Source organism: Pocillopora verrucosa, chromosome 2 (assembly GCF_036669915.1).
Source record: "Pocillopora verrucosa isolate sample1 chromosome 2, ASM3666991v2, whole genome shotgun sequence".
In the NCBI taxonomy this organism is placed as follows: domain Eukaryota; kingdom Metazoa; phylum Cnidaria; class Anthozoa; order Scleractinia; family Pocilloporidae; genus Pocillopora; species Pocillopora verrucosa.
The window spans coordinates 15810716-15835411 of record NC_089313.1 but is presented as its reverse complement, the minus strand read 5'-3'; the positions used below and the strand labels follow the sequence as shown (position 1 = coordinate 15835411).

Below are 24696 nucleotides of genomic sequence, written 5' to 3'. Positions count from 1 at the left end.
ACAATAGTAATTCTATTGTTATTCATTTAAGCTAGTAGCGTTTCATTACAAACGATACTTTTACTAAGAAGCCTGTTTTAGTCTACTTTTTTAAATATCGCGGGTTTTTAACCAAAGATATTCATTCTGTTTACGTTTTTCATCAAATGAGGATGACAATTCAGGAAGAAAAAAGTGAATCACATTTTGGCTCCCAGTTAGTTTTTGATGAAGTTTCCTCACCCTTTCTATTTAACCTCCTTGTAGAAAACTCAGAAATTCAGAAGTCCTTCGGGGGCTTATTTCAGCATTGATGGTACTCGAACTGTAAACTACAACAAATTGATATGTCGTAATTATTCGACAATTTCCTCCCCACAGGTCCCTTATGATCCACCGCTTTCGCCGCATGCCCAGCAGTACCTGGGGGCGTCGGGTCGTTTCGAGTCTCGGAAGATGTTTGCGCAGCAGAATAATAGATACGGCAGCCCAATACAAGCAGCGATTAAACCCCAACCCTATCAAACACCCAGTAAGTTTAAGATGTTTTGACAGGTGAAGAGTGCAAATGAAATCTTATTATTCATCACTTTACGCCTTCCAATCACTGTTGTATTTATTTCACAGTTGGAGTCTCACGGTCATGGTTGAAGAGGCCTTCTCTAAGTATGAACATTGGTGACACGCCTGGACCATTGGTGAGCTTTTTGCCTACCTATCTGTCTTCTTGTTTGCTTGTTTGTTTGTGCATCTGTCCGTCTGTCTTGCCCTTTGTCTTTTTGTCCGTCTGTCTGTCTGTCTGTCTGTCTATGTCCATCTGTCTCCCTGTCTGTCTGTCTGCCTGCCTCCTCTGCACCTGCCTATCTGCATGAAGAATAGACTAGATGTTTATGCTATGTTGGATACCTGTTTTAGTTTATTACTCCTCGATAGGTTTCCTTGTAAGGTTGAATCATTTTTGCAATGTCCAACACTCAACGTTATGCAGCTTTCACTTACCTTGTTCGTTTTACTTTTTGATGCTTCAAGGCGAGAGCAAGTATTATTTTAATAAAGGGGGTAAGTTTCTGAGGAAACTGTGGTGCTGCATCGGTGGGAGAGTATAATAGGGTAATTTGGTATTAGCAACCGATTTGATAACGTAAATTGGCCATCGTTAAGAGTTTCAAAGCTGAAGTTTCGAGCGTTAGCCCCGAATCATTCGCTGTGACGAAGGGCTAACGCTCGAAACGTCAGCTTTGGAACTCTTAACGGTGGTCAATATACGTAATCAAATCAGTTGATAGAACCAAATTACCTTATTATTTTGATTGCTTCTCTCAATCATCAGAGTATGTCGCACCTCAGCAGTGCTCGGCCCAAGTTCACTTTCTCTGACTCACCAACAGCGCAAGTGTTACAAGAAGAGCCAACACCCAGGAGAAAGGTTTGTATTGATAATGCACAAGACACCCATTTGAGTCTCGTAATACCGAGATCATAAAATCAATTTATAACAAACTGAAGAAGGAGGCAGAGGTAATTTGGGTTTGTGTGCAATTCATTTTGTAGCGCTTGTCAATAACGAAAAACTTCGGTCAAAACACCTCAAACATGAATATTCACTCAAGATTGTTGGAAACCTCCAAAACACCAACAACAAAATTTTATCGGGTTTGAGAGTTTTTTTTTTTTCTTGTTTATCCATTTTTCTTCTCGATCCTTGACATTCCTGTGGGAAATAACAAGTAAAACATAGTTACTCATAGTTTTTCTTTTTCCGCTCTCATCCAAAAGGTTATAGCCATGTACCCTTATGATGCCAGCAGAGCGGATGAACTGACCATTCAACCTGGAGACGTCATCACAGTTCTTTTCATCGACAGTGAAAATTGGTGGATGGGCGAACTGGCTGATGGGAGGCAGGGCTACTTTCCGTCTAATTACGTCATGGAACAAGGTGAGATTCAAGAAACGTTGACGAATAACTGTAAAAGGAAGGCATCTGTCCACCTTTACTCGAGCAATTCTTACACTTAACTTGCTTGCTTCGTTTAGTCCCAATGCGTTTTGTACGTGCTTATATCTACGAACTTTGTGCGCGTAAAAGGAATCAACTTGCAACCATGCAGGCTCAATTCTCACGGCTCTTTTAGGTGCAGACCTCGATCCTTCCGTGAAGAAGGAGCTGAGGAGCGCGGGCTCCTTTCATAATCAGTAGCTGGTAATCGAGCCTGCGCAGCCGAGAAACTATATGAACACGTACTTTAGTAAATTTGCGTTTATTCTCACGAGTACTTTATGTAAACTTTGTTTGGACATTCAAGTCTCCTACCTTTGCCACATTTAACCATTACCTTTCAATGTTATTTTAATTACTGATCGCGTCCGGCCAGTGTTATTGGGTAAACCATGACTAGAACCCTCAGAGCATAGAATGATTTTCGGTGATATCTGAAGCTGTCTGTGTCATTATTACAGGGGACCTCGAGTCTGAAGGTGATCTACAAGAAACAACGGCACCAAGTGCCTCGAGCGCGACCAAGCAAGAGTCCAAAGTCAACACACAGGTCTGCACATCCTAACAACAGAAAAACAACCATAGTCTGTTTAGAAAGATGATGCTGTTCAGTTTATCAGTTATAAGAGTTAATTTAGTGCCCTAGGAAAAGTTAACTAAGGATACGTTGAAGTGCCTTTCTGTTTCATTGAACAACTTCGTATCTGTGCTTTTTACTGTTTTACAGATGACAGCGGTTATCACTAAATCTGGTGATCTGAAGATTATATCAGGACCTGAGGACAGCAGCGATGCTGAGGGCAAACTTAACAGCTCGTAAATAATTTTTTTTTTCCTTACGTATTTAAATAAATGCTAACTTAACCGGCATTTCCTGCTGTGGAAGACTTGCTTAATGACCTTGCGGTTTTGTGATGTTCTTGCGACCCTGATTGGTAAAGCGCAGCGCTCTCTACGGGGGGCAAGTCTCAATATCCTTGCGGCCACCCATCAAATCAGATCCCTGTAGAATCTTGTTTTGATGACATATTCATTATTGGAATCAAAATTAACCCTTTAACTCCCGTGAGTGACCAGACAGAATTTCTCCTTACGATATCAATACAATATCAAGCAGACAAGTGATGAGAATAAAGAAAAATATCAATTAGGGGATTATTAGTTGATCTAATACCAAATTCTCCAAACTAACATCACAAGAACTGTATGGCAGATAATAAGGAGAATTACTTATGAGATCTTGGGAGTTAAACGGTTAAGAGGTTGTTACCACTGTAGACTCCTGATCAAACAGTTGTTCGATCAATGGCAAGGCCGTACATTTCTTCAACCTGAACCGAGGGGTGTAATAATCGATTTGAGTTGATAGTCTGAAACATTTTTTCGTCAGGGCACGCCACAGAAGAAGGCACCGGGAAAAAGAAAAGGAACGACAATCGGAGGAAACTTCAGAGAAAAAAGTTTCACCAACTCGGACGAAAAAGAGATGACATGCAAATCATGATGACAGTTAAAAGGCTCCATGAATTTTGCCATCGAAAACATTTGCACCTTAAATATGTCCCGCTTTGTCAGAATTAATCATTGGCCAAAAATGTATTGGTCATATTTTATAGTACTCGTCTTACGTTTCAATTTAAGAAAATGTGTTGTTTTAATGCTCGTGAGTTTGGTGCACGAAAATTTTTAATAAAATCATGTAGATTATATCAATATAAGAATCAAAATCATAATTGTTTATTTGCTAACTTAGAAAATTCCTAAAGCTATTTTGTAATATCTGCCAAAGTTTGCTTAATTCCTTAAGAATAGTGAATGCTGGAATTTATACGACCTATAACTAGGCTATGTATGGAAATAAAATCTTACGTTTGAAGGGCGTCCAACTCTTTTCAGAAAAAAATGGGAAACCTTTATCGACCCAGTCCTATGCTTTCCTCGTCAAGTTATGAATAACATGCTCGGGTTATAAGGGGTTGGGTATGAATTTTTCGAACAGGGGGTGGAGTGAGGGTTTCCTTTACCAGGGGTGGGAGCCCATTATCCTTGGTTATAATTACTTTTGCTTACCAGTGAGAGGAAGCTCCCTCTTTGTGATGTCACCAAGGCTTGGACAAATTTAAAAAACGCATCAACGAAAGAATAGGAAGCATACATTTACGAAGTACCTGAAAGCTCTACACGACCGTTTTTTATTCCCACGCATATGAAGTCTCTTTCACAAGAAAAATTATCACTCGACCTTATTCTGACATCATGGACTTTAAGAACTTGGATATGGCTTGTTAAACTGGTTTTCGAATGATTATTAAAAAAAGAAAACTGTAAAACCGTCAGGGTATTTCTAGAATTAGACCAAAGTACATGCACCACGTGGCTCGCAACATCATCGAGATTGGATGGGATGGGTATAGTTAAATATTAAAAGATATAACAAAGATAAGACTGATCACGAGTAACTCGAAACCACTGAGGATGTTAAGTCATAAATAACTATAATAGAAGCACCAATGTTGTAAAAAATATTCCTTCAGTGACCCCTCCCCAATCATATGAAAGTTACCTATGAGTTGCAGCTGTCGCTAACTGAGTCTTTCTTAAGTAGAATAGGTCGCATGGGCTAAGTAACTTTTAAGGATAAATTTCACACGTGTTTTCAGAAATTGCAGAAATCACAAATTTCTGACTAGTGATATTTATCCTTTATTTTACGTGAAAACATGCAATTCGGCTTGTTTATAACAAAAAAGCAAAAGGGAGCTTGGATTGGCTTGTCGAAATGAAGCACGTAAAGTCAGGCATAACTTCTACGTTGTTCTTTTAGAGTGTGCAGTTTCAAAAAACGATAATGACAGGGATGATTTCAATACAAACCAATACATAAGTACAAGATCATCTTATGTTCATCAATAAAATTGAAATTTGAAGAAGTCATTTTAAAATTATTTTTCTTACTCAATCTGATTTTTACGAGTTGCGTGACAAATAAGCGTGACCAGTTTTGAGATGTTGATCGAAAGCACTGGGAACAACTTGACAATAAGTCAAATATGGCGCTCAAACAGGCTTGAAAATCATTTGTCCGTTTTGATACAAAATGGGAGTGAAAACGGGACCTTAAACATCTCTTGCCTCTCAGAACATCTTGGTTCTCGTTTGGAGATACTTTTATGAACAAAATAGAAACGACTGTGTTGTCAAGACTCTGAAATGGAGACACGTGCAACATTCTGATCAACTGCCAGTGATCAACTGCCAGAGGTAAGGAATAAAACCCTCAAAACTGTGTAGATGTTTCGATCTAAATATTTATTTGGCCATGTAATTTTGCTTCCTGTTATATTTAAATGCCAATTAACTTTCCAACCCTATCAGATTCCTTTGATGTACTCCAAAGCTAAGTATTGCACCTATCTATGTGACGCACAAAGGGTGGGGGGAGAGGGGGGGGGTGGATTCTGGACGGATTTTACTTTTCTGAAGAAAGTTTGGTCTCTATTTCCACTCAAGGGGATGAAAAATTATTAAAATCAGATCAAGATCCCTCACCTTGGGCAAATTATATTCCTTGCAGTTGTTGTATTTTCACTATGAATAATTGATTGACAATCTTGAGTTGTAAGAATATTCACAGAGAGGTAATATTGATAACTTTACTATTTTTGTTGTCAATTAAAGAACATTTCAATGTGTTTAATACAGGAAATTACTTTACCTGTTAATGGAACAAATAAATTGTTAAGGATATAAAATTGCTCATACAAAAATCAAATATCTCTATCCTGGGATCCAGACTCTAAGTCAAATTTTGAGGGTGGCTATGGTAATGGAGGTCTAATGCCCCACAGATGTCCAGGGTCCCTCCCCTCCCTTGAGCTTAATGTTGATAGGTGCTTAATAACTCTAAGCTTCTATGGTAGCACAAATCTTAGCCTCAAAAGGAAATCCGAGACTTTCAGATCTTTGAAAAAATTGCATTTTTTTCCTTTTAGCAAAAAAAATACACTATTAATAAAATTAGAGATCCAGGCAAAGGCTGATGTTAGACCTATTCTCCACTTATTCTGTGTAATGAATGTCTTGAGTTCATATCTCTGGCATTACTCTCTGTTTGTAAACCTTAAATTTAACTGTGAACATCCTTTAGATTGAAGTCCTCAGAGACTTGCAATTGTTGTGTCAAGATAAGCCCTATTTAATTAAAGGATTTGCTTTTACCATTGCTTTGCAACCTTGCTGTGAGTTAGATATTGTTACTTTGTAACTATGAACCTATTGTAGTTTGTAAAAGAAGGGGTTGCTGTGGTATTGGCTTTCCTGCAGATCCTCTTTTCACTCCTCTTTTTGGGAGCGGCTTTTCATTCTCCAAGTGCTTGTACATATTTACCATTGCATAGGCTGTACCTGTAGATAGGCTGCATCTTGCATTTTTGATTAAGTTATGGTATTAAAAAAAATAATCAGTGAATTGCAATTTGAAATTGCACAGCTGTCATAATGAAGCCATTACCAAAGAAAAGTTGGAAAGTTTATAAAGCTGGCTTAGAATAAAATGAACAAGAGGTCTTAGTGGTCATCAGGTGGGTTCCTCTCTATAGTGGGTGTGTTACTAAACTGTGTAATGCAGTTATGAGTAACAGAGTAACAGAGTTTTTCAAAATTGGTGGAATTGACTATTGCATATCTTTAATTTCACTCAGTAAAAAAAAAAAAAACCTGCTGTCACAAATGATATATTCCAAGGAGACTTACATGAGGTGTCAAAATGATTGTACCACAATATAAGCTACACCTCAAAATTTTATCTCATTTTTCTGATTGAAAAAGCAGCCTATCCCCAGGTTAATGTGGTAAAGGAAGATATTTATACCACAATCCATAAACAATAATTATGGTATCCTCCATTCTCCTATGGTATCTTGCTTAATATCCACGTATCAAGAAATGGGCCATTGTTGTGGGTTAAATTCAACTTTACAAGTTCAAACAAAAGCCTTTTGTTGTTTGTTGCACTGAGGAAATTGTGCAGAGACTCAGCGAAGATGAATTTCAAATCGTCGCAAAATTGTCGGCGTGTCAAATTAGTGGCACTTGAGGAGAGGGGTTGGGAAAGTTGTTCATGAGGGTGCTGTTCACACAGGGGTACCCAAGGGAGAAAATGCCCTTTGATATGCTTGGTCTCTCAGTATATTTTTTTCATCAGCAAACCAGTTGATTATAAATTTATTAACACAATAAGGATGCTTTGTTGTTAACAACATTCACAAACTATACTTGGGGAGAGGATGAGAGGGAAAAAAGTAACAATTCACTATTGTTATTAACTCCAAACAAGATACCTGGAAATGCTGAATTCTTTATACTGTACTTTGGATCAGTTGATAAAAGCGCGCAGCACAATGCCGCAAAATGATGAAGCTTTTATTGATGGTTTCACTTGGTAGAGAGTTTTGAATTTTAAAACTAACTTGCCTAACTCGTAGAAAAGAAAGAAAAGAAAAAGGTTTGTCTATGAAAACTCGCACCGGAAAAATCACCCGATTAAGCTGTTGGATTGAAAAAAAGGATCAATGTGGTCGTTCTAATTTAGTTTGAAGCTTTTATCAATGGTTTTACTTGGTCAAGAGTTGTGAATTTTAAAACTAACTTCCCTTACTCGTAGAAAAAAAAAAGAAAAGAAAAAGCTTCGTCTATGAATCGTCATGCTCTCTCACTGCTCTCTTTGCCTGCAAGTATTTCATACCAGTTTATATATTAATTTGCTTCTTACTTATTCAACCAATAGAAAGAAAGGAAGTGTTGGTAGATAGATAAAACTTTGTAAGTACATTATAGACAAGCCTTGGTGATTGGTTTGTAGAAAAGCTTTGGTACATGGTCTATGGACAAGCCTTGGTGACCCATAGACAAGTCTTGCTGGAGAGCCTCTGGACAAGTCTTGGTAAGTGACCTGTGGACAAGCCTTGGAAGGTGGCCTATGGACAAACCTTGAAAAGTAGTCTATGGAAAAGCCTTGGTAGGTGGCCTGTGCACAAGCCTTGATGTGTGGTCTGTGAACAAGCCTTGGAAGGTGGCCTGTGGACAAGTCTTGGTAGGTGGCCTGTGGAAAAGCCTTGGAAGGTAGCCTGTGGACAAGCTTTGGTATGCAGCTGGCGGACAAGCCTTGGTATGTGATCTGTGGGTAAGCTGCAGTAGCATTTGGTAGCTTATAAAGCAGCTACACTTTTATAATATCATAAACTTTAGAGATAGCTTATATTTCCAACAATTCTTATGATGTTAGGTCAGAGACTTTGGTATTGGTTCACCTTATTACTCCCTAAATTGACAATTTATTTATTCTTGTCACATTTCTACTTGATATTGTATTGATATTGACCATTGTAAGGAGAAATTCTGTCTTGGTCACTCATGGGAGTTAAACTGTCAAGGAAAATGGGCTGTGTTTAGAAACTGTGACAGATTGGCATCCCACATGGGAAGTGAAAGAATGCTTTTGGTTGCTTCATGCTTAGGGTTTAGGGTTAGAAACTGGGATTAGCTACAGTGGGTTGGGCCACTTGGTTTATGTGCAAAAATCTTTTTCTACGATAAAAAAGGACAATATACCAGTATTAATTTTTAGGATATAATGACATTTTTGTATTAAATTAAATATAAATCTTATTTGCAGATCTGCCTGATGAAACCATCAGAAATGGACAATAGAAGCCCTCTATTGGAGTTGAAGAGCACAAAACTCAACAACATAAACCCATCTTGGTAGGGGAATCCTGGCAATGGATGACAAGGACAAGATTGGAGATGATTTATAATTCCTAGCGATGGCACTTAAGCTTATTTAATTGGCCCAGCCCAGGAGGCCTTTGAATGTGAGGTACAGCTGGCCTGGGGTTTTCCTCCTAGGGGCAAGTGGACGTACAGGGAGGTTTTTCACCCAGCTGTTGTTCCACAACCTCCATTCTTAAACTCTTAAACTAGTTAGTTACTCTTTAGCTCTTACCTTTTTCTAATGATAATTGTTTTTAAGTGTGTGCGTGCCACAGTTGTTCAAATATGTGCTTTGTTATAATTGATTATTTCCCTTTGCTCTAGAATTGGAAATTGTTTTCCTTGGTCAGGTCCAAGGCTTTTGGGTTATGGTTTTGAATCTCAGGGTTTTTGGTTTTAGATCTTAAGGTCTATGGGTTTTTGGGTTTTTGGGTCCTTGGTTCTTTTTCCTTTTTTTTAGGGGGGAGGTATGGGGATGTGCATCTTAGATGGCCTCGAAGATTTTGCATCTATAGGTGTTTGGGGGGTCTTAGGTCATTTGATCTGCAGCTTTTTGGTCCAAGGGTTTTTGAATCCAAGGTTCTTTTTGGTTGAAGGTATTCTGAGTTTCAGATTTATGGGTCCTAGGTTATTTGGATTTTGGGTCTATGATTTTTAAGCTCTAAGGTTTCTGGGCCTTAATTTTTTCAGCACTTGTTTGTACAATTGACATAAGATCCTTAAAGTAAATAATTCTTAAGATTCCTTTGAGCAGCTATATGTTAGTTAGCTGGCAGTAGTGACTTTACCTTGTTTATCAAATTTTGCAGAATTTTACAACACTTTGCAATAGCATCACATTTAAGGGCACTGTAAAATATCTTAAATCTATCAAATTCAATTTCTAACCATAGCTATTAAATGCCTAATCAAGCTGGAGCAAGGGCAGATGAAATAGGTAGAGTTGTCATTCTCATATTCAGGTAAAGGGGTGCTAAAATCTCTAACCCAGGGGTTAAAACTTAAAAAACTGCAAAAACTTCAGCGGAAGTATAAGGACCAGTTAGTACCACAGAGATTCCTGAGTTATTATGGGTAACTGACTTGAGCTACAACTGGATTATAGACCACTGACCAATGATAGGCTTTTCAAATGGCAAATTTTCAGAGAGAAAGGGAAGAAAAGGAACAAATGCCCAATGGATTAATTTTTTGTTTACACTTTTACAAGATTTTTCTCCAAGCTATAGTTAAAGATAGACTTAGGCACATCTTACTGCTCAAAGGGTAGCTTATGGAGCAGCCATACTTTGGCAATATCTTAAGTATTAGAGATAGCTAACATTACCAACATCATGCTGCCAGACTTTCCATTTCTGGGTCCTAGACTATTAAGTTATGGGTTTTCCAACTTCAAGATGTTTCAGGTTTCAAGGGTTTCTGGGGCTGAAGTATTTTAAGTATTGGCCTTTTGGGTCATAGACTTCTTGGTTTTAGATTTCCTAGTCTTAAATTTATTTTAACGTCTTCGGTTTATTGGTCTGGGATTTCAATGTCCAAGGTTAAGGGTTCTAAGATTTTATGCACCTTAATTTTTGGTTGTCAGATTTCAAGGCATAGATTCTCCAGATATAGGTGTATCATGTTAACTAGAGCACAGGTTGGTGGATCTTAGGTTGTCAATATTGTAAGTTCTCCTGTGCTGGTTTCTAGGGGTACTGAATTTTCTTATTTGTAGGTTTTTGGGCCTCAGATTTCTGGGTCGTGGATCTTTCAGCTGGTGTAAAGTTTAGGGGTTGGAGGTTCCTCTAAGGTTTTTTGTCCTCAGGATCCTCACAGTTTCATAATTATTAAAGTTTAGTGCATGATGTTGGTTGTGGTAAATCAGCAAGCTCATTAGCACAAACTGCTCTTAACCATTAGTAGAAATATTTTAGTTTGGTCATGGTTACTTTGTGACCTTTTTGTGTGGACTACTTTTGTTTCTACCAACTAAGCTATCCAACAAAATAGCTTTAACATCATATGGGAGACTGAAGTGTAGGTTATTTCTTACTTTTTGTAGTTAATTGCCTTAATTTTCTTTCATACTAAAGCAAATTTCTATTTTCTTCGATGGTAAGTATGCCAACGTTATTTTAGAATATTTAGTTTCTATGAAGATACCTTTACTGCACAAGTTAAAAACCATAGGCAACATTTAATTTTAAATTTAGATATTAATCCAGGTCACTTTTGGATTAACAACTCATGGTCTCTTCTAGGTTCTCTTTTAGGATTTTCACTCTTTTTTTCTATTACTTGTATTTTTTCTGCCATTTTTATACACACAGTAGTCTGAGCACATCCTTTCACAAGCTACACAAGTTCAGGCTTTGTAACATGAACTTGCATCACCTGAAAAATATTACTTAATTATTTATATTATTACTTGTAATATGCTAGCCTATGTACTGTGCTAATGAGCTTGCATATCTACTTAAGTTGTTAGGATATTATTTAATTTCAGATTGCTGGTGGCACACACACAAAGAACAAAGAAAAAAATTCAAAATCTAGCCAATCATATCCCTGCTGGGTTGTGGAAGCTCTGCTTGCTCTGAAAAGGTGTGTTTCTGATGTCCTCTGAAATATTCTGACTGAGAAATCCTACAATGCTTTGTCTGATCCTGAAATTCAAGCTGGGGACAGGTGGACACTTGGATGAGTTGGCTACTTGCTCTCAAGTTAGGAGGACAGCATAGAGGAAGGTGAGAGTTTGCTCTGTATGTCTTAAGGGTTTCACCTAATTTGTCATAGAACCACACCATCATTTCAGAACATTTTGGCAATAGAAGGTGCTTGTTTGCAGTTAATGTATCTCCTGAAATGTTCATCAACCAAGGATAATTAAACAGGGATGCTAAATTGTAGGACTCAAGGAAGGTGCATGTTAGTGAGAGTAAGGTTTGGTGATGAGTTCATTTGTCTGAGTTGGACTGGATTCTCACAATGACATCAAATTGAGCTAATAGTTACTGGGGTCTCTCTGATAGGTTGATCCTGTTTCTGGTCTCTCTCTTCCTTAATTTTAGATTAAATATAACTTGAATATAAGACAAATATTTACTATAGGCACAATTATAGACATTAAAAAAATTATCTGATTTTTATTACAAAATAATTTTAGGATCAGCCAGTCTTTGTTTTCATAAACAGATAATAATTATAATTTTAATAGCATACTTTAGGGAAATAGGAATTGATACTTCATGATTTCCCTCATCCTTTAGCATATAGTGAAAAGCTTTTATTACCATTTTTTTAACCATTTTCTTTCCATTTCTCTTCTTTCCTTTTTGATAAATGATGGTATTTTACTATATAAAGACAATTAACTTTAGGATCACTATGTCTTTTTTGTTAAAAAAAAAAATTAAAAATCAATTATAAACATTAGGGTCAGTCTTGGATAGGTAACTTAATTCACTCTGATGAAAATAGCATTTTCATCTGGAAAACAGTTCTTTTACTTTTAATAAGTATTTAGGTTATTATTTCAGGTCATACTAATTTATTCATACAATAGAGTTAGTCATGAATGAGCAAAATTAAAAGTTAATTTACGCTTCTAAGAAAGTAAACGTTGCATTTTCACTAGGAAAAATTACTTTCATAGCAAGATTTTCTTTTTCCTATAAGTACTTATTAAGTATTTAGTCTACTGTTAGATTTCATCATAATTTAATTATACAGATATTAATTTTAAATAGCTTTCATGTAGGTGCCTTTGAGGGAATGTCACACAATGGTCAAGTCATGGAGAACTTTGTGACTGAAGCATGTCAAGAAATGATTAGCATATTAATAGCTGAAATTGAAAATATCTAAGGGAACTAGATTTCAAGGAGTTGTAAATCACATAAAACTAAAGATTTAGGTTTAGGTGAAGCATACTGTTTTGGTAGTAGTTATCTTTCATTTCCATAGCTTAGAACTTATTTCAAGACTTGTTTCAAGACTTTTTTTGCTGATTGCCTGTTTCAGATCACAGATGTCCTCTGGTGAATTGCTTCTTTTTTCCTATCCTTTGCACACATTTATTTTTGAAAATGCAATTCCCAGTAGACATCTTGTGATTTGATATGGTCAGTTAACAAACAAAGCTGAATTTAAATAATTTAATAAAACCTTTTGCATAATTTTATTCCTCTTCAAAGTAAACTAAACATTTGCCCTTGCTCGTAAACAATGAAAGTAGTGTTAGATTACTGTAAGTTAAATGAGAGAGAATGCAGATATGGGTATCTTCACTGATGAGAGACCTTTATTGACTAGTGCTCTTTGGTGTTGTTGTGATGTGTCTGTTTAACTTAGATTTGTGGATTCATCACTTTTTCTTGCTTTCACTGACATTGTACTCAAATTGGACACTGCAAGCTAGCATCTCTGTTTTCCTTGTGCAGGTTGGGAACATTTCTAACTCAAATAGGTTTTTACTTAAGTTTTTACAGGAGAGCACAATTTTCTTTGTTTTCTATATTGGCGCCTAGGCTAATCACTTAAGCTTCTGATACATTGACTTGCAGATCAGCGCCTTCGATCAAATTCCATTTGGCATTTTAATTTTTTTTCACTCATTAATATTCCAAATTGATCAGCTGTGGTACTGTGACAAATTAGGACTGAGACCCTGGAGGCATGGGGAGCAAACTTTCACTTTCCTCTACCCTGTCTCCCCCTACTTGAGAGCTAGTGGTCAACTCTACCAAGTATTTAACTGTCCCTGGCTTGGACTAAGGGATCAGTCAGAACAGAACAGGATTTTAAAGTTGGAATAAAGGATGAGTACTAAAGAAAGCAACACCAGGTAACAGCAGCAGAATGGAAGCAACCAGATAGTAGGGACAAGATTGGCTAGATTTTTTTTTATTTATTTTTTTTTAATATAAAATCATGGACAACAGAGACAATTTTTATTTTGTTAATAAAATGTAACACTTTTTTTTGCCAAGTTGTTTTACTTTGCAATCCAATTATCTGAAGGAACAAGGTAAACTCCTAAAAAATATAGCCAAGTTCAGTGCAGGTCTCAACAAGACATTGTGGTAACAAGCTAAGTCTGGTTTTAAGTGAACAGCTCATTTCTCATACAAAATACAATGCAGATCCAAAATTTTTGCCAAAACCTTTACTTAATTCATCACAATCACCATGTAAACAGAAAAGTGTGACATTATGTTGTGGTTGATTTGGTGACAGTATGTGTGACTTTTCTTTGGGTCTAAATTCTTCCAAACTCTTTTTTCTTTAGATGTCAATTAACCATTGAAATAGAAATGAGGTGTTTTCCAAAACCAATTTACAGTAAGACCACTTTGTATTGTTGAGACACGAGTAATTACTGTGAACAAAATTTTAGTCCTCTGTGTTTTCCCTTTAACTTCCAATTTGAATTCCTAGCACTGTCAATTTTTAAATGTGTAAATCTGTTTCTTCTTTTCCTTATTTCCAAAAGTACTTGTGGAAATAGGATTTTAATTTGGTCTGAAGAGCTCTGAGACTTCTTTTGGAACCTCTCCTCATTCCTTAATAACACAAAAGAAAACATTTTGTATGGCTTTGTGTGACATTGTTTTAGTAAGGCATGGTATAATTAATCAAACCTGAACAATGTGATTGTTTCCTATGTTTCCTTTCCTGATTTAAGTTTCTCTTCCAAACACTTGATAAAACTCAGAAACTTTGAACAAACTGATAAATTGCACTTTCAATAATGCTCTTAATTCAGTTCACTGATGAAAAGTGGGAGAGATTTAAATAAAACACAGTAGTCAAGTTCACAGTAATTAACATACAGTCAATCCACCCAGGAGTCACAACCTTTGATAAAACAAGATATGTCAACTGCTACTTTCAAGAAACCTGGCAATAATTTGGCACTACAAGAAAAATTTCTAAACTTCATAAAGCACTCACCAAAAAGTTCCTTGCTTCAAGAGTCACAATAAAAGAAATCATTTGTATTTTTAGATTGCTGAGAGAAGAAATTCATCAACTGATCTGCAAGTGGATATTTTATCTGAATTCACAAATTGTGAAATCTCATGTGAGTGGCCATCTCACCAGTCTCTTTCATTATAAGGATGCCACACTTCCCTTTAGAAACTCGTATATTCATTTTCAAGGCAATGGTTTGCCTCAGTTACTCAACACATTGATAGCAGAGATACATATAAGCTGGTGGCATCCTTCCACTTTCACCTAAGTTGCTTTTCTTTCATTCATTGGGGATGAGGTGTTTAAGGTCAGATTTCATAACAGCTTTTAGCAGCAAATTTGATCACTGAGTAGTTAAGGCTTCATTCTCTCAATTCTCAGTTTGGTGTAACATTGAAAGTGACCCTAAAGAAACCTATATTTATGCAATGCCAAGGGTCACAAGTTCAAATCTCACTGAAGCCCTAAATTTGCAAGCTTGTCTTCACTGATAACTGCTCTCACTGGCCACTATATAAACTGTGCTGCCATTTTATATTGCATCAGAGGTTCTGACTTGGAGACATTTGACTGTATAAATTAATAACCTGGACATGCTCTTAACCAAAGTGAAACCATGCATACAGATTAGAGGAAGGGCTTAAGAAAATTGTAAAAGGCTCTGTAAAAGTGGGAGAGGTAATATTGGACCCATTTTTTGAATATGTTTTCCCCCTAATGTTTGGACAAAATGAAAGTAAAATTAGAAGAGGGCCAAAGAAAGGGAAATGAAGGGTGGTGAGATGAGTGCCATGTTGCTTCTCTATATCCCTGAACTCTATGATTAGGTAATCTTTCTTTTAAAATGTAACTAAATGACAATCTCTCTTTGTATTTATTTAAAAGTATATTGGCTGAGATACAACCCCAAATTCAGAATTGTTCAGGGAAAAAATTATCAGCTGTTCAAACATAGAGAGTTTCAGAATTTTGTTCAGATAAAAATATTTAAAGGACTTGGCAGTTAGCAGAATTCTTGAACCATTTTCTTCTGTTTACTATCTGCTGTTTACTTTGATCAAGAAACCTCCCAGGACTTTACCATGGATTGAGAAACTATAGAGAAATAATATGCAGTGTTCTCCTTTTCAGGCAGTAACCAGTAACATTTACCACCTGTAGTACTTCTTATTACTGTTTAAAATTGATTGGAATTCTTGAAAATTCAACTTGTAAAAGGATTGCTTTACCGGTTTGAAAATTTATTTTACCTGTCATGCTTAAAATAAAGGAGAACACTGACATCAGCTTTGGATTGGCCAAGAGTTCTTCACAAAAAGGGAGACAAACTTGGTTATATTCTTGAGTACTTTTGGTGATGCCTCGTGGTTCTTTTGTCCTCAAAAATGCTCATAACACTTCTAAAGTTTGGAAGCCATGCATTTAATCAAAGTAATTCTTGCTACAGAGTGCACAAAAAAGATTTTAACAGGGCAATACATTGATTTATCCAGGAGAGGATGCCCCCGTCCCCATTAAAAAACTTGTGACTTTCAAGTGGGTACCCCCTTCTCAACCAACCCTTGAACTGTTGTCAAACACTCTGATTCCTAATAAAAATCTTGAGGAAAGTATAGCCCAAGATTGAAAAAAATGGATGGTACACTCAATGTTCTATGTCCCAGGGTACCCTTGAATCAAAAGGATGAAGTCCAACCTTATATGCATGGTACTTGAGATTAACTGCATGTCTGAGCTGAGTTAAACACTGAACTTGGCATGTGCACAAGTTTTGTTTACCTGGTTCTCCCAAAAGTTGGATTGCAAAGTAAAACAATCACTGCCTAAACATAACTGCAAATCCCAATCACTAGACATCTAATCCACTTGCATGATCTTCAAGTAACCTGCGGCATCTGCAGGGTATCCTGTAAGTTAAATGCCAATTTTTCAATCTTAAGTTTCATATCAACACTTATGCATTAATGACAATTACACTCATGGAACAGTATGTCAAAATCATATGGATGTAAGTGAAATTATGCGTATTGGTGTAACAGGTAACAGCCTTATAAGAAGCATAAGTTTTTTTTTTTCATTAATTTTTTTCAATGATTGTCATTTTACCTTTGTTCAGAGTAATGACAAACTTTAATATAGAGGAAAAGGACCTTGTCTGTCTAATTAGTTGTGTATCATTGCATTTCCAGAAATGAACAGGTAACCCATCAAAATGAGTGAAATTAAAAACCAACACACATGGAGCCAATGAGTGAAATGGTGAGGCAGTTTTTTTTCAGCCAGGAAAGAAATGGCTTTCACAAAACCTCCTCTGTGGTCACAAATATGAGCTGATATTTGCTGCACTCTATATTTTCCAAACAAAAATCCTTGAATAGAGCTGCCATTAATCTATATGACAATTTTTTTCCATTTGATCATAAACAATACCCGCCACAATTTGTTTGATACAAACTGGCATACTCTGGTGAAACAGTACGGCTCTTTTTTCCATCAGGCTTTTCTAAAAGCCAGTTGGCAACATGGCCAGTAAATCCTTCCCAGAAACCAGTGTAGAAATTGCTTCTTTTTGTTCCAGTTTTAATGTGCAAACATATTAAATTCTATGCTTCCTTGAGAGCAGAATCAAAACTAAAAACTTTATAATCAGAGTTTGTAATCTTTTCCTTTCTCCAGCCAGAGAAAAATGTCAGAATGATGCTCAAATGACACATGGCTTGTGATTGACAGCTGGAGCTTAACTGCACAAATCAGGAACTCCGTTTGTGGGCAAAGGGAGTTTTGCAAAATAACAATGACTTCAAGCAGGCATAATTTTCACTTCTCCACCTCTACCCCTCTCCTTGTTTTTGACTGACAACCGCCACCCTGATACAAATTTCTTTCTCACCTCAGCCTTCTGCTGCCATTAAAATCAAAGATGGTGGCCATAATCTTTGTTACAAAAATACTGAGCTCTCGCTTGCCAAAATTACACCTGCTCTGCAGGCTAGTCAATCACACAACCTGTCTACAGAACTCCCAAGTATCACGCATTGAGTGCAAGACTCCCCAAAAAAATTCAATCTAACGATCTCAGGCTGAATCTATTATGCCTCATGCATGTAAAGTATTTAAATTGTTGATTTTGAGACAGCAAACTGCTGATTTATCTCTCCAAATATAATTTACTTCTAATTCCCGTCCAACTGGCTGTGAGCACTTTCTTACAATTGGAAATACTCATGCAGACCCACCATGGGTTTAATGGCTAGTACACATGTTCACATGCTGACCACAGACCTAGTAACATGAACTCTCTCAAAACACACTCATAATAAATCAACAAACATCTTAGCTCATGCATTTTTTCACAGTTTTTCAGATGAGTATGCCCCCCATTCACCCCCACCCGCCTCTTGGAAGGTGATGCCCACAGCATCACAATCCATGGCTACACAGTACAAAATCTCACTCTTTTTCAACAAATCAACTTGAAAGCTCTGTGTCTATCAATAGTCAGTCTATGTGTTAGTCAATCAAAAGGTATTGTGTTTTTAAATATTGAGTAAGGGGAGATGAAGTAACAAGTTATTTTGGCGTACAACTATAGTTTATTAAGGATTTTAACTATTGACTTCACCGGAAAACAGAACTAGTGTCTAAAATTTAACAATGAACTGGGTTTTAAGCAAATAGCGATAAAAGCTTTTCTGCCTCACAAGTGTGGGATAATCTTGGTAAGTTCATGTACATGTCCAATCTAATTAAATCAACGTAGCCTAAGGGTGTATCTGAGAAATCCTAGTAAACTTTGGGTATTGAACTGAACGACAGAGTAAAATGAGCCAACAAATCTTACCAGTTTAAGTGCAAAGAAATCTTTCTGATCGAGGTCATCGTTGATGTAGGGATGTGACCAGTGTTTCACGACTGAAGCCTTTAAGCAAGGTCAACCAACTTAAGCAATGCAACACAAAGGAGTTAAATGATTTGGGCGCTTGAAGAACAAACCTTTACAAAATTATAACCTCGATTAGGTCGAATTATGGCCGCTACATTTAACAGAAAACACCCACAAAGAGTGATGGGAAGTAAAAGTCTTGGACTACGGAGACGGAGAGATCCTGGGGAATAGGAATGTTGTTAAGACCCAGGTTATTCATATTTAATGTGACCATATCCACTTTTTTTCCCTCCTTTTTGTATGTTTTCTTTTTTCTTTAGTTCGGAGTGGCGGCGCAGAGCAAGTGCATCGGAGAAATCTCTTACGTTCGCGTTCGTCGAATGCAAGTCCCCTGCAGCCATTAATTTTTACGAAAAACCCCCTAAAAATCATCTGGATCGTATTGTTCTACGCAGCTGTTGTTTGTTCTCATCAAACAGCAAGCTCTCTCTCCTCCACCAAAGACCAACATCCCTTATCACCAACAACCCTTATTTCTCTGCACCAAATCTAAACGTCTAAACAGGACTTCTTTTGGAGCGTGACGCTGGCATTAGACGAGCGAGGTAAAGTGGATTCATTGCCCCATTCCTCCGCTCAAAACTAATACGAAGAAAAGACCAACAGGTCGACAAAACAGAATGATAGCGGTGATCAGTCAGCTTCTGTCGGCAAAATGAATTCATTGTAATTTTTTTGCGGTAGGGTGCTCCAAGTACATTAGGGAGTGATTACTACAAATCAAACGTTATCAGAAAGCAAGCAAGTGCTGAGAACAGACAAATTCTTCAGCAGCTAGATAGGAGAAATTAGACCAACTGGTCTAATCACAAAGGTTTCATTTGCTCCCACTCCAAGTTTACTCAAAGACACGGCACTGATGAAATGTCTTCATTTTATTATCACAGCTGTTCGACGGTACAAAAACAAAAGACTTTCACGGCTACTTTTACAGTTATAACTCTGAAAACAATGCACTTTCAAAATATAACTTATACGACAGATACTTCAAATGTCTCACGAACATTTTACGATAAACGTTGAAAAGAGATCAAACGCGCAAGATCTAAAATTATTTTTTGATAACATTTAGATCTTTCCTTTCTCAACTTTTAGAGGGAATAGAAACATCATGGACACCATCTTTATCGACTATTCTGACGAAAAAATCTGGGAGACGAACCAAGAAACGCCTTTGTACCTAAGGAAGAGAAACACAAAGATAAATTAACCAATGCCTTCACCTGTAAACACCGCCATGTTAACTAGCCGTTAATCAACTCGCCGACGTCACTTCGCCGACAACTTAACCAATGCCTACAACTGTTAATACCGCCGACATGTCAACTCGCCGTCAACCAACCCTCCGACACGCCAACACGCCGACGTCACCTCGCCGACAACTTAACCAATGCCTACACCTGTTAACACCGCCGACATGTCAACTCGCCGACATGCCAACACGCCGACGTCACCTCGCCGACAACTTCGGTTTGCATTTGCAGTTTGTTCAAATTAATCATTTTAATTAAAACTCTGACTAAAATTAATTCTTGACATTGGCGAAGTACCCGAAGATGTCAACGAAGTTACCCAAGGTGTTGGCGAGTTGTTTGTCGGCGAATTGACATGTCGGTGAAGTGACCAAGTACCCTGATGGCCATAGCGTAACGAAGTAGTGGTCCTTGGCTTATAAAAAAAGGAGCACACATGGACCAATAAAAACGCCCTCTTAGAAAAATGGAACATTAGACTAGTACAAAAAGTATGGTCGCCAAAAAAACTACATTGAACAACACGAAGCTAAGTGCTTAGTCAAAATTAAAAAAAGAAAATATGTAATTAAAGCAAATCTTCAACATTCGCGTTAATTTCAAGAAGCGTTGCTTTCTTTTGATGAGGTTATCACTTCTCGTACTATGTTACCTCTTTAATGCATTTCTTAAGGAGCTCCGTAGCCTCTTCACGGCTTAAACCTAGTTAAGAAAAAAAAAATGACATTCAAACTTCAACTATCTAAAAAATAAGTGTTCTTAAACATAGCTATCACTAACTTAAGATACAAACAAAATATCAAGGTGCGGTGACAAAGACACATAACTAGACGCTTACTCACTCCGTGTTTATAAAATCGTTTAGGATCAATGTCAGTGTCTGAGCATTTACGCACCTACCCCTCCCCTAACCCCACAACAGTCAGCTATAACAAGTTAGGGTTAACGTTGGGTTAGGGGAGGGGTAGGTGCACAGTTGTTTAGATACTGACAGCGATCCATCATTTACGTATTCTGAACTCCTTGTATTGTTGGAAATATCTGGATTTTGGATTTCCATGATGACTTATCTGCAGGTGGCTTTTCATCCTCTGTTTATTTCATTCCTTGTGCACAAGTCCTTGTTTATTTATTAATTTTTTGTGTGCGTGTCATCGAGCATTGAGTAATTACATTCCGTACAATCAAGTAAACCATTAATGTACCTGGTTTGTAATAGCGATCCAAAATACTCAGGGAGAAGAATGATCCATAACCATGTGCAGCAAATGGGATCTGATAAAAAAGGAAGAAAAAAAGGAAAATGTTAAGCACCTGCACATATCAAAATAACTTGACAACTGCCTTAAAGTCTTTCCTTTTCCCTATTTTCTATACCCTAACATCAGTATGCATATTCTCCATATTGCGCTTGAAACATTTCCTGCTGACAAGGAGAATTTGTTTAACAGTCAAAAGCTTCTTGAGTTGGTGATCATTTCCTTTATTCCTTAATGTTTCATTTAACCCTTTAACTCCTGGATCAAACTTGGAATTCTCTTTATTGTCAAACATACAATTCTTAGGATGGTAGTTCCCAGAATGTAGTATTAGATCAACTAATTGTCCCCAAATTAATATTTTTCTTTATTCTCAACACTTATCTGGTTGATATTGTATTGATAGTGTAAGGAGAAGTTCTGTATTGGTCACCCATGGGAGTTAAAGGTTTAAGGGTGATATTGTAAGGATGCTACTTACTAATATATAGATTTAGCCAAGCCTAAAAGTGGAGCTCGCATTTTTTTTTCCCTGCATGTCTCAAGGGCACAATGCCTTGCCCCGGCCGGGAATTTAACCCGAGTCGTCTGACTTGAACCCCAGTGCACTGGCCACCGGACTACTGAACAAAGCCGTGGCGTTGGCGTGCCCGCAGTACAGTTGACCACGCATGTTAAAAGTAGCACCTTGTACGGTCATACGGTCATATGGTCGTACATCCAAATTTTTTTGGCTTGATGGGTTATTACTATTTTGTATGATTATGGGGCTACGCTCTGCGAGCTCTGCTATTAGGGTTAAAAGGGTCAAGACAACCTGTTTGCTGAAATATTCCAGGAAGTTTTTATGGTAAGTTTGAAACATCTGCATTATTTATCCAACTGCCTTGTGACTTTCCTGAACCCTTGAACTCCCAGAAGTAAAGGATCAGTATCAGTATCTGGGAAACTGCCCACCTACCCCTCCCCTAGCCCAAGATTAACCCTAACTTGCTATAAATTGACTGTTGTTGAGTTAGGGAAGGGGTAGGTAGGCAGTTGCCCAGATACTGATATTGATCCAAGTAATCAACATGTAACTTATTCCTATAATACCCTTACATTATCCAGCAAAGAAGTTGCTATTTTCATCTACTAACAAATTCTTGTAACTAATTTACAAAAAAATGTGTAGCAGCTAGAGGGGAGAATTAACAATTAGATCTTGGGAGATAATGAGTTAAGCTTACCCTTTGTCTACCTGACTAAAAGTAAATGGCAGAGACAGCATTGCTGGCTGGATCACACATCTAATGTGTTCAATATTCTTGGAAATTGTGATATCTCAAATAGAAGGAGGGAATATTCCTATTCAAACACAGCACCTATCACACGCTCCAATAAAAAGAGACTTGACAAACCTTTTGAAGTGAAGCCAGCCAGTCCATGTAATAAAGTTCTGGACCTTCTGTGTCATCATAACCAGCTAGCAGCAAATTGACTTGGTAAGCAGACTAGTAAACAGAGAAATAAACATAAATCATTATTAAATCATTAACAATCTAATTGACACATAATGCACTTCCTAAAGGGGCTTTCTTTTCTCTATATAGGTTTGGTTTCAACTTTGCTTGTTCAAAATGTGGTGATAATTGGCTTAGAAAGAAAAGCTTGGACTGAAAACTCTTTCTTTCATTTCAGTCAAACTTTTCATTTGGTACCATTACACTTTTTGTAACAAAAGAGGGCATGGCCTTTAACTTATACTTACGGAACTTCGTAGAGCATCTGCCAAGTTTCGCCTTGTGAAGTTGGCTGCTGCATGAGGAGTAAGTTCATATCCTAACGATTTGAAGGAAAAAAAGTATTCATAGCTGCTTTTCCACAAGAAGAAACCACAACATTTTACTCATTTATTACTGTTACTTCTGTTAATGCAAAATCTTTGAAGATTCTACTCAAGAGTTCTCTTTGTGATCTTGGAATGATAGTTGACGTCATTACAACAACTATGATGAGATGCCATTTTAAGTACAATCTTTGGCTGAATTTCAATGCTATATTTTGCCCATTACCACAGTTGTAACATGGAATGCAAGTGTCTTATTAAGGAGATCAAGTTAGCGCTACAAGCTTGTGACCCTTCACTGTGATCATTTTTAATTCAGGGTTTAAGTGCATAGAGAAAGGAAAGAGGACAATCAAAGACAAAAGTTCTTATCCCCCCCCTTCCCTTCTCCCCTTCCCTCTAGATCCTAAGCTCCTAAAAGAAATTTAGTTGTCCCCAACCCTCCACTGGTTTTCAAAATCCAAAGTAATGACCCACTTTTCATAAAAGAAAAATACAGTAACTAAGCCTTTGCTAGCCAATTTTAAGCCTTTACTGAAGGTGAAAATAGCCATTTAAGCAACAATGTCCATGTATCGTATTAACAAGACCCACCATTTCTCATCTTGTACAACTGTATATTTTTTTCCATGTACTCAGCAAACTGCACTGTGTCTCCAGCTTCCCCAGTCACCAGCATCAACAATTTGCTACTCAACTTGAACATTTTGTCCTGGTCTACACAAGCAACATTCATAGTAATTCATTGACCAGTTGAAGGCATGCGGGAAGTTAAGCCCTTAGGGACTTCTGAAGCAAAATTAATTTCTCCTTGTTTTATAAGGAAATACAAGTCAATTTGGAAGGATAATGTAGCACATTGGGTGATAGTCTGGGATTTAATAAAATTTTCAAGTATTAGAGCTACCCTAAGAAAGTGGTCTGAAAAAAAAATCTTATTTGAAGTGAACTTCTCAAATCCTAAGCAAAGGTAGGCCCTGATTGACAAGAGTGTATAATGGTTCTGGTACATGGGTCCCTTCACTTTGTAAGAACCCTGAAGAGCGGTAAGTGTGTTCTGCTCTGGTTTAAAAGTTCAGGTTTAATTCCTGAGCAGGTAATTGTCCTCGATTCTCAGCCATAACAAAATTAATTAACCCAGCAAGGAATGGTATTTCCAGCATCTTCAAATACTTATTCACTTGGCAAAATTTCATGAAGAGAGTGAAAAAAACGAATGGAAAAACAAATGTAAAAACTTCTGGATATAGTTAAGTGATGACAAGTCTTTCAGAGTAAAATATTTCAGAACATTTTGAGAAAAGTTTCACCTGACTTTTTTTTTTCAAAGACAAATACAAGAAAATAGAAAACTTAAAAGCGACAAAAAGCGGTAAACTTTGACAAAAGACCTGAGTCATGATCACTGACGAACTGGCCTAATGGCGCGTTCGGTTGTCATGTCACATTTCACAATCAAACGCATTTGCAGCGATCCTTTTAACGGATGCATCAAATTGAAAAATGACCTTACCATCTTTCATGCGTATAATACTTCTCCCACTACCAGAATCACTAGCAACTAGGACAAAGTCGGGACCTTGAATTCCTATTAAACACTCCATGTTGCCTGCTGAAAACCACACAATGACTTAGCGACCGAGCCGTGAATCGCGGGGCTTATATTCAACACATTCGCTCGGGCTTAGCATGCGTACTCTTGA

At 37.2% G+C, this 24696-nt stretch overlaps 2 protein-coding genes and 1 long non-coding RNA gene across 4 annotated transcripts in view; 2 read left to right on the top strand and 1 right to left on the bottom strand.

The window, feature by feature from the left end:
- LOC131786670 (jouberin) overlaps window positions 1–3854 on the top strand; it is a 28201-nt gene extending 24347 nt beyond the window's left edge. For both annotated transcript variants that reach the window (XM_066162533.1, XM_066162534.1), the window contains exons 29-35: window positions 361–511; window positions 607–677; window positions 1310–1405; window positions 1756–1918; window positions 2440–2528; window positions 2706–2794; window positions 3369–3854. In XM_066162533.1, coding sequence (XP_066018630.1) covers window positions 361–511; window positions 607–677; window positions 1310–1405; window positions 1756–1918; window positions 2440–2528; window positions 2706–2794; window positions 3369–3468 — 759 coding nt within the window. In that variant the 3' untranslated portion in view covers window positions 3469–3854. The remainder of the gene's footprint in view (window positions 1–360; window positions 512–606; window positions 678–1309; window positions 1406–1755; window positions 1919–2439; window positions 2529–2705; window positions 2795–3368) is intronic.
- Window positions 3855–5027: 1173 nt separating this feature from the next.
- Window positions 5028–13663, top strand: LOC131786691 (uncharacterized). Its single transcript, XR_010716756.1, has 3 exons — window positions 5028–5239; window positions 7839–8159; window positions 8652–13663. It is a non-coding gene; the product is annotated as an uncharacterized lncRNA (long non-coding RNA).
- A 5847-nt stretch (window positions 13664–19510) lies between these two features.
- LOC131786677 (proteasome subunit beta type-2) lies at window positions 19511–24649 on the bottom strand. The gene is made up of 7 exons (XM_059103752.2): window positions 24507–24649; window positions 23588–23710; window positions 22916–22986; window positions 22566–22658; window positions 21112–21181; window positions 20559–20608; window positions 19511–19833 (listed from the first exon to the last, which is right to left on the bottom strand). The coding sequence occupies exons 1-7, from the start codon at window positions 24595–24597 to the stop codon at window positions 19738–19740; spliced, it is 594 nt and encodes a 197-aa protein (XP_058959735.1). The 5' UTR covers window positions 24598–24649; the 3' UTR covers window positions 19511–19737.
- Between the last annotated feature and the right edge of the window lie 47 nt (window positions 24650–24696).

Bases quoted from the DNA above. Each gene is read 5' to 3' on its own strand.
- LOC131786677 (XM_059103752.2), bottom strand. From the start codon at position 24,597: ATGGAGTGTTTAATAGGAATTCAAGGTCCCGACTTTGTCCTAGTTGCT. The intron at 21,182-22,565 runs GTTTGTCAAGTC...CTTTTTTATCAG, and splicing joins GGCTGGCTTCACTTCAAAAG to ATCCCATTTGCTGCACATGG. The intron at 19,834-20,558 runs GTAACATAGTAC...TCTCTTCCTTAG, and splicing joins TTAAGAAATGCATTAAAGAG to GTACAAAGGCGTTTCTTGGT.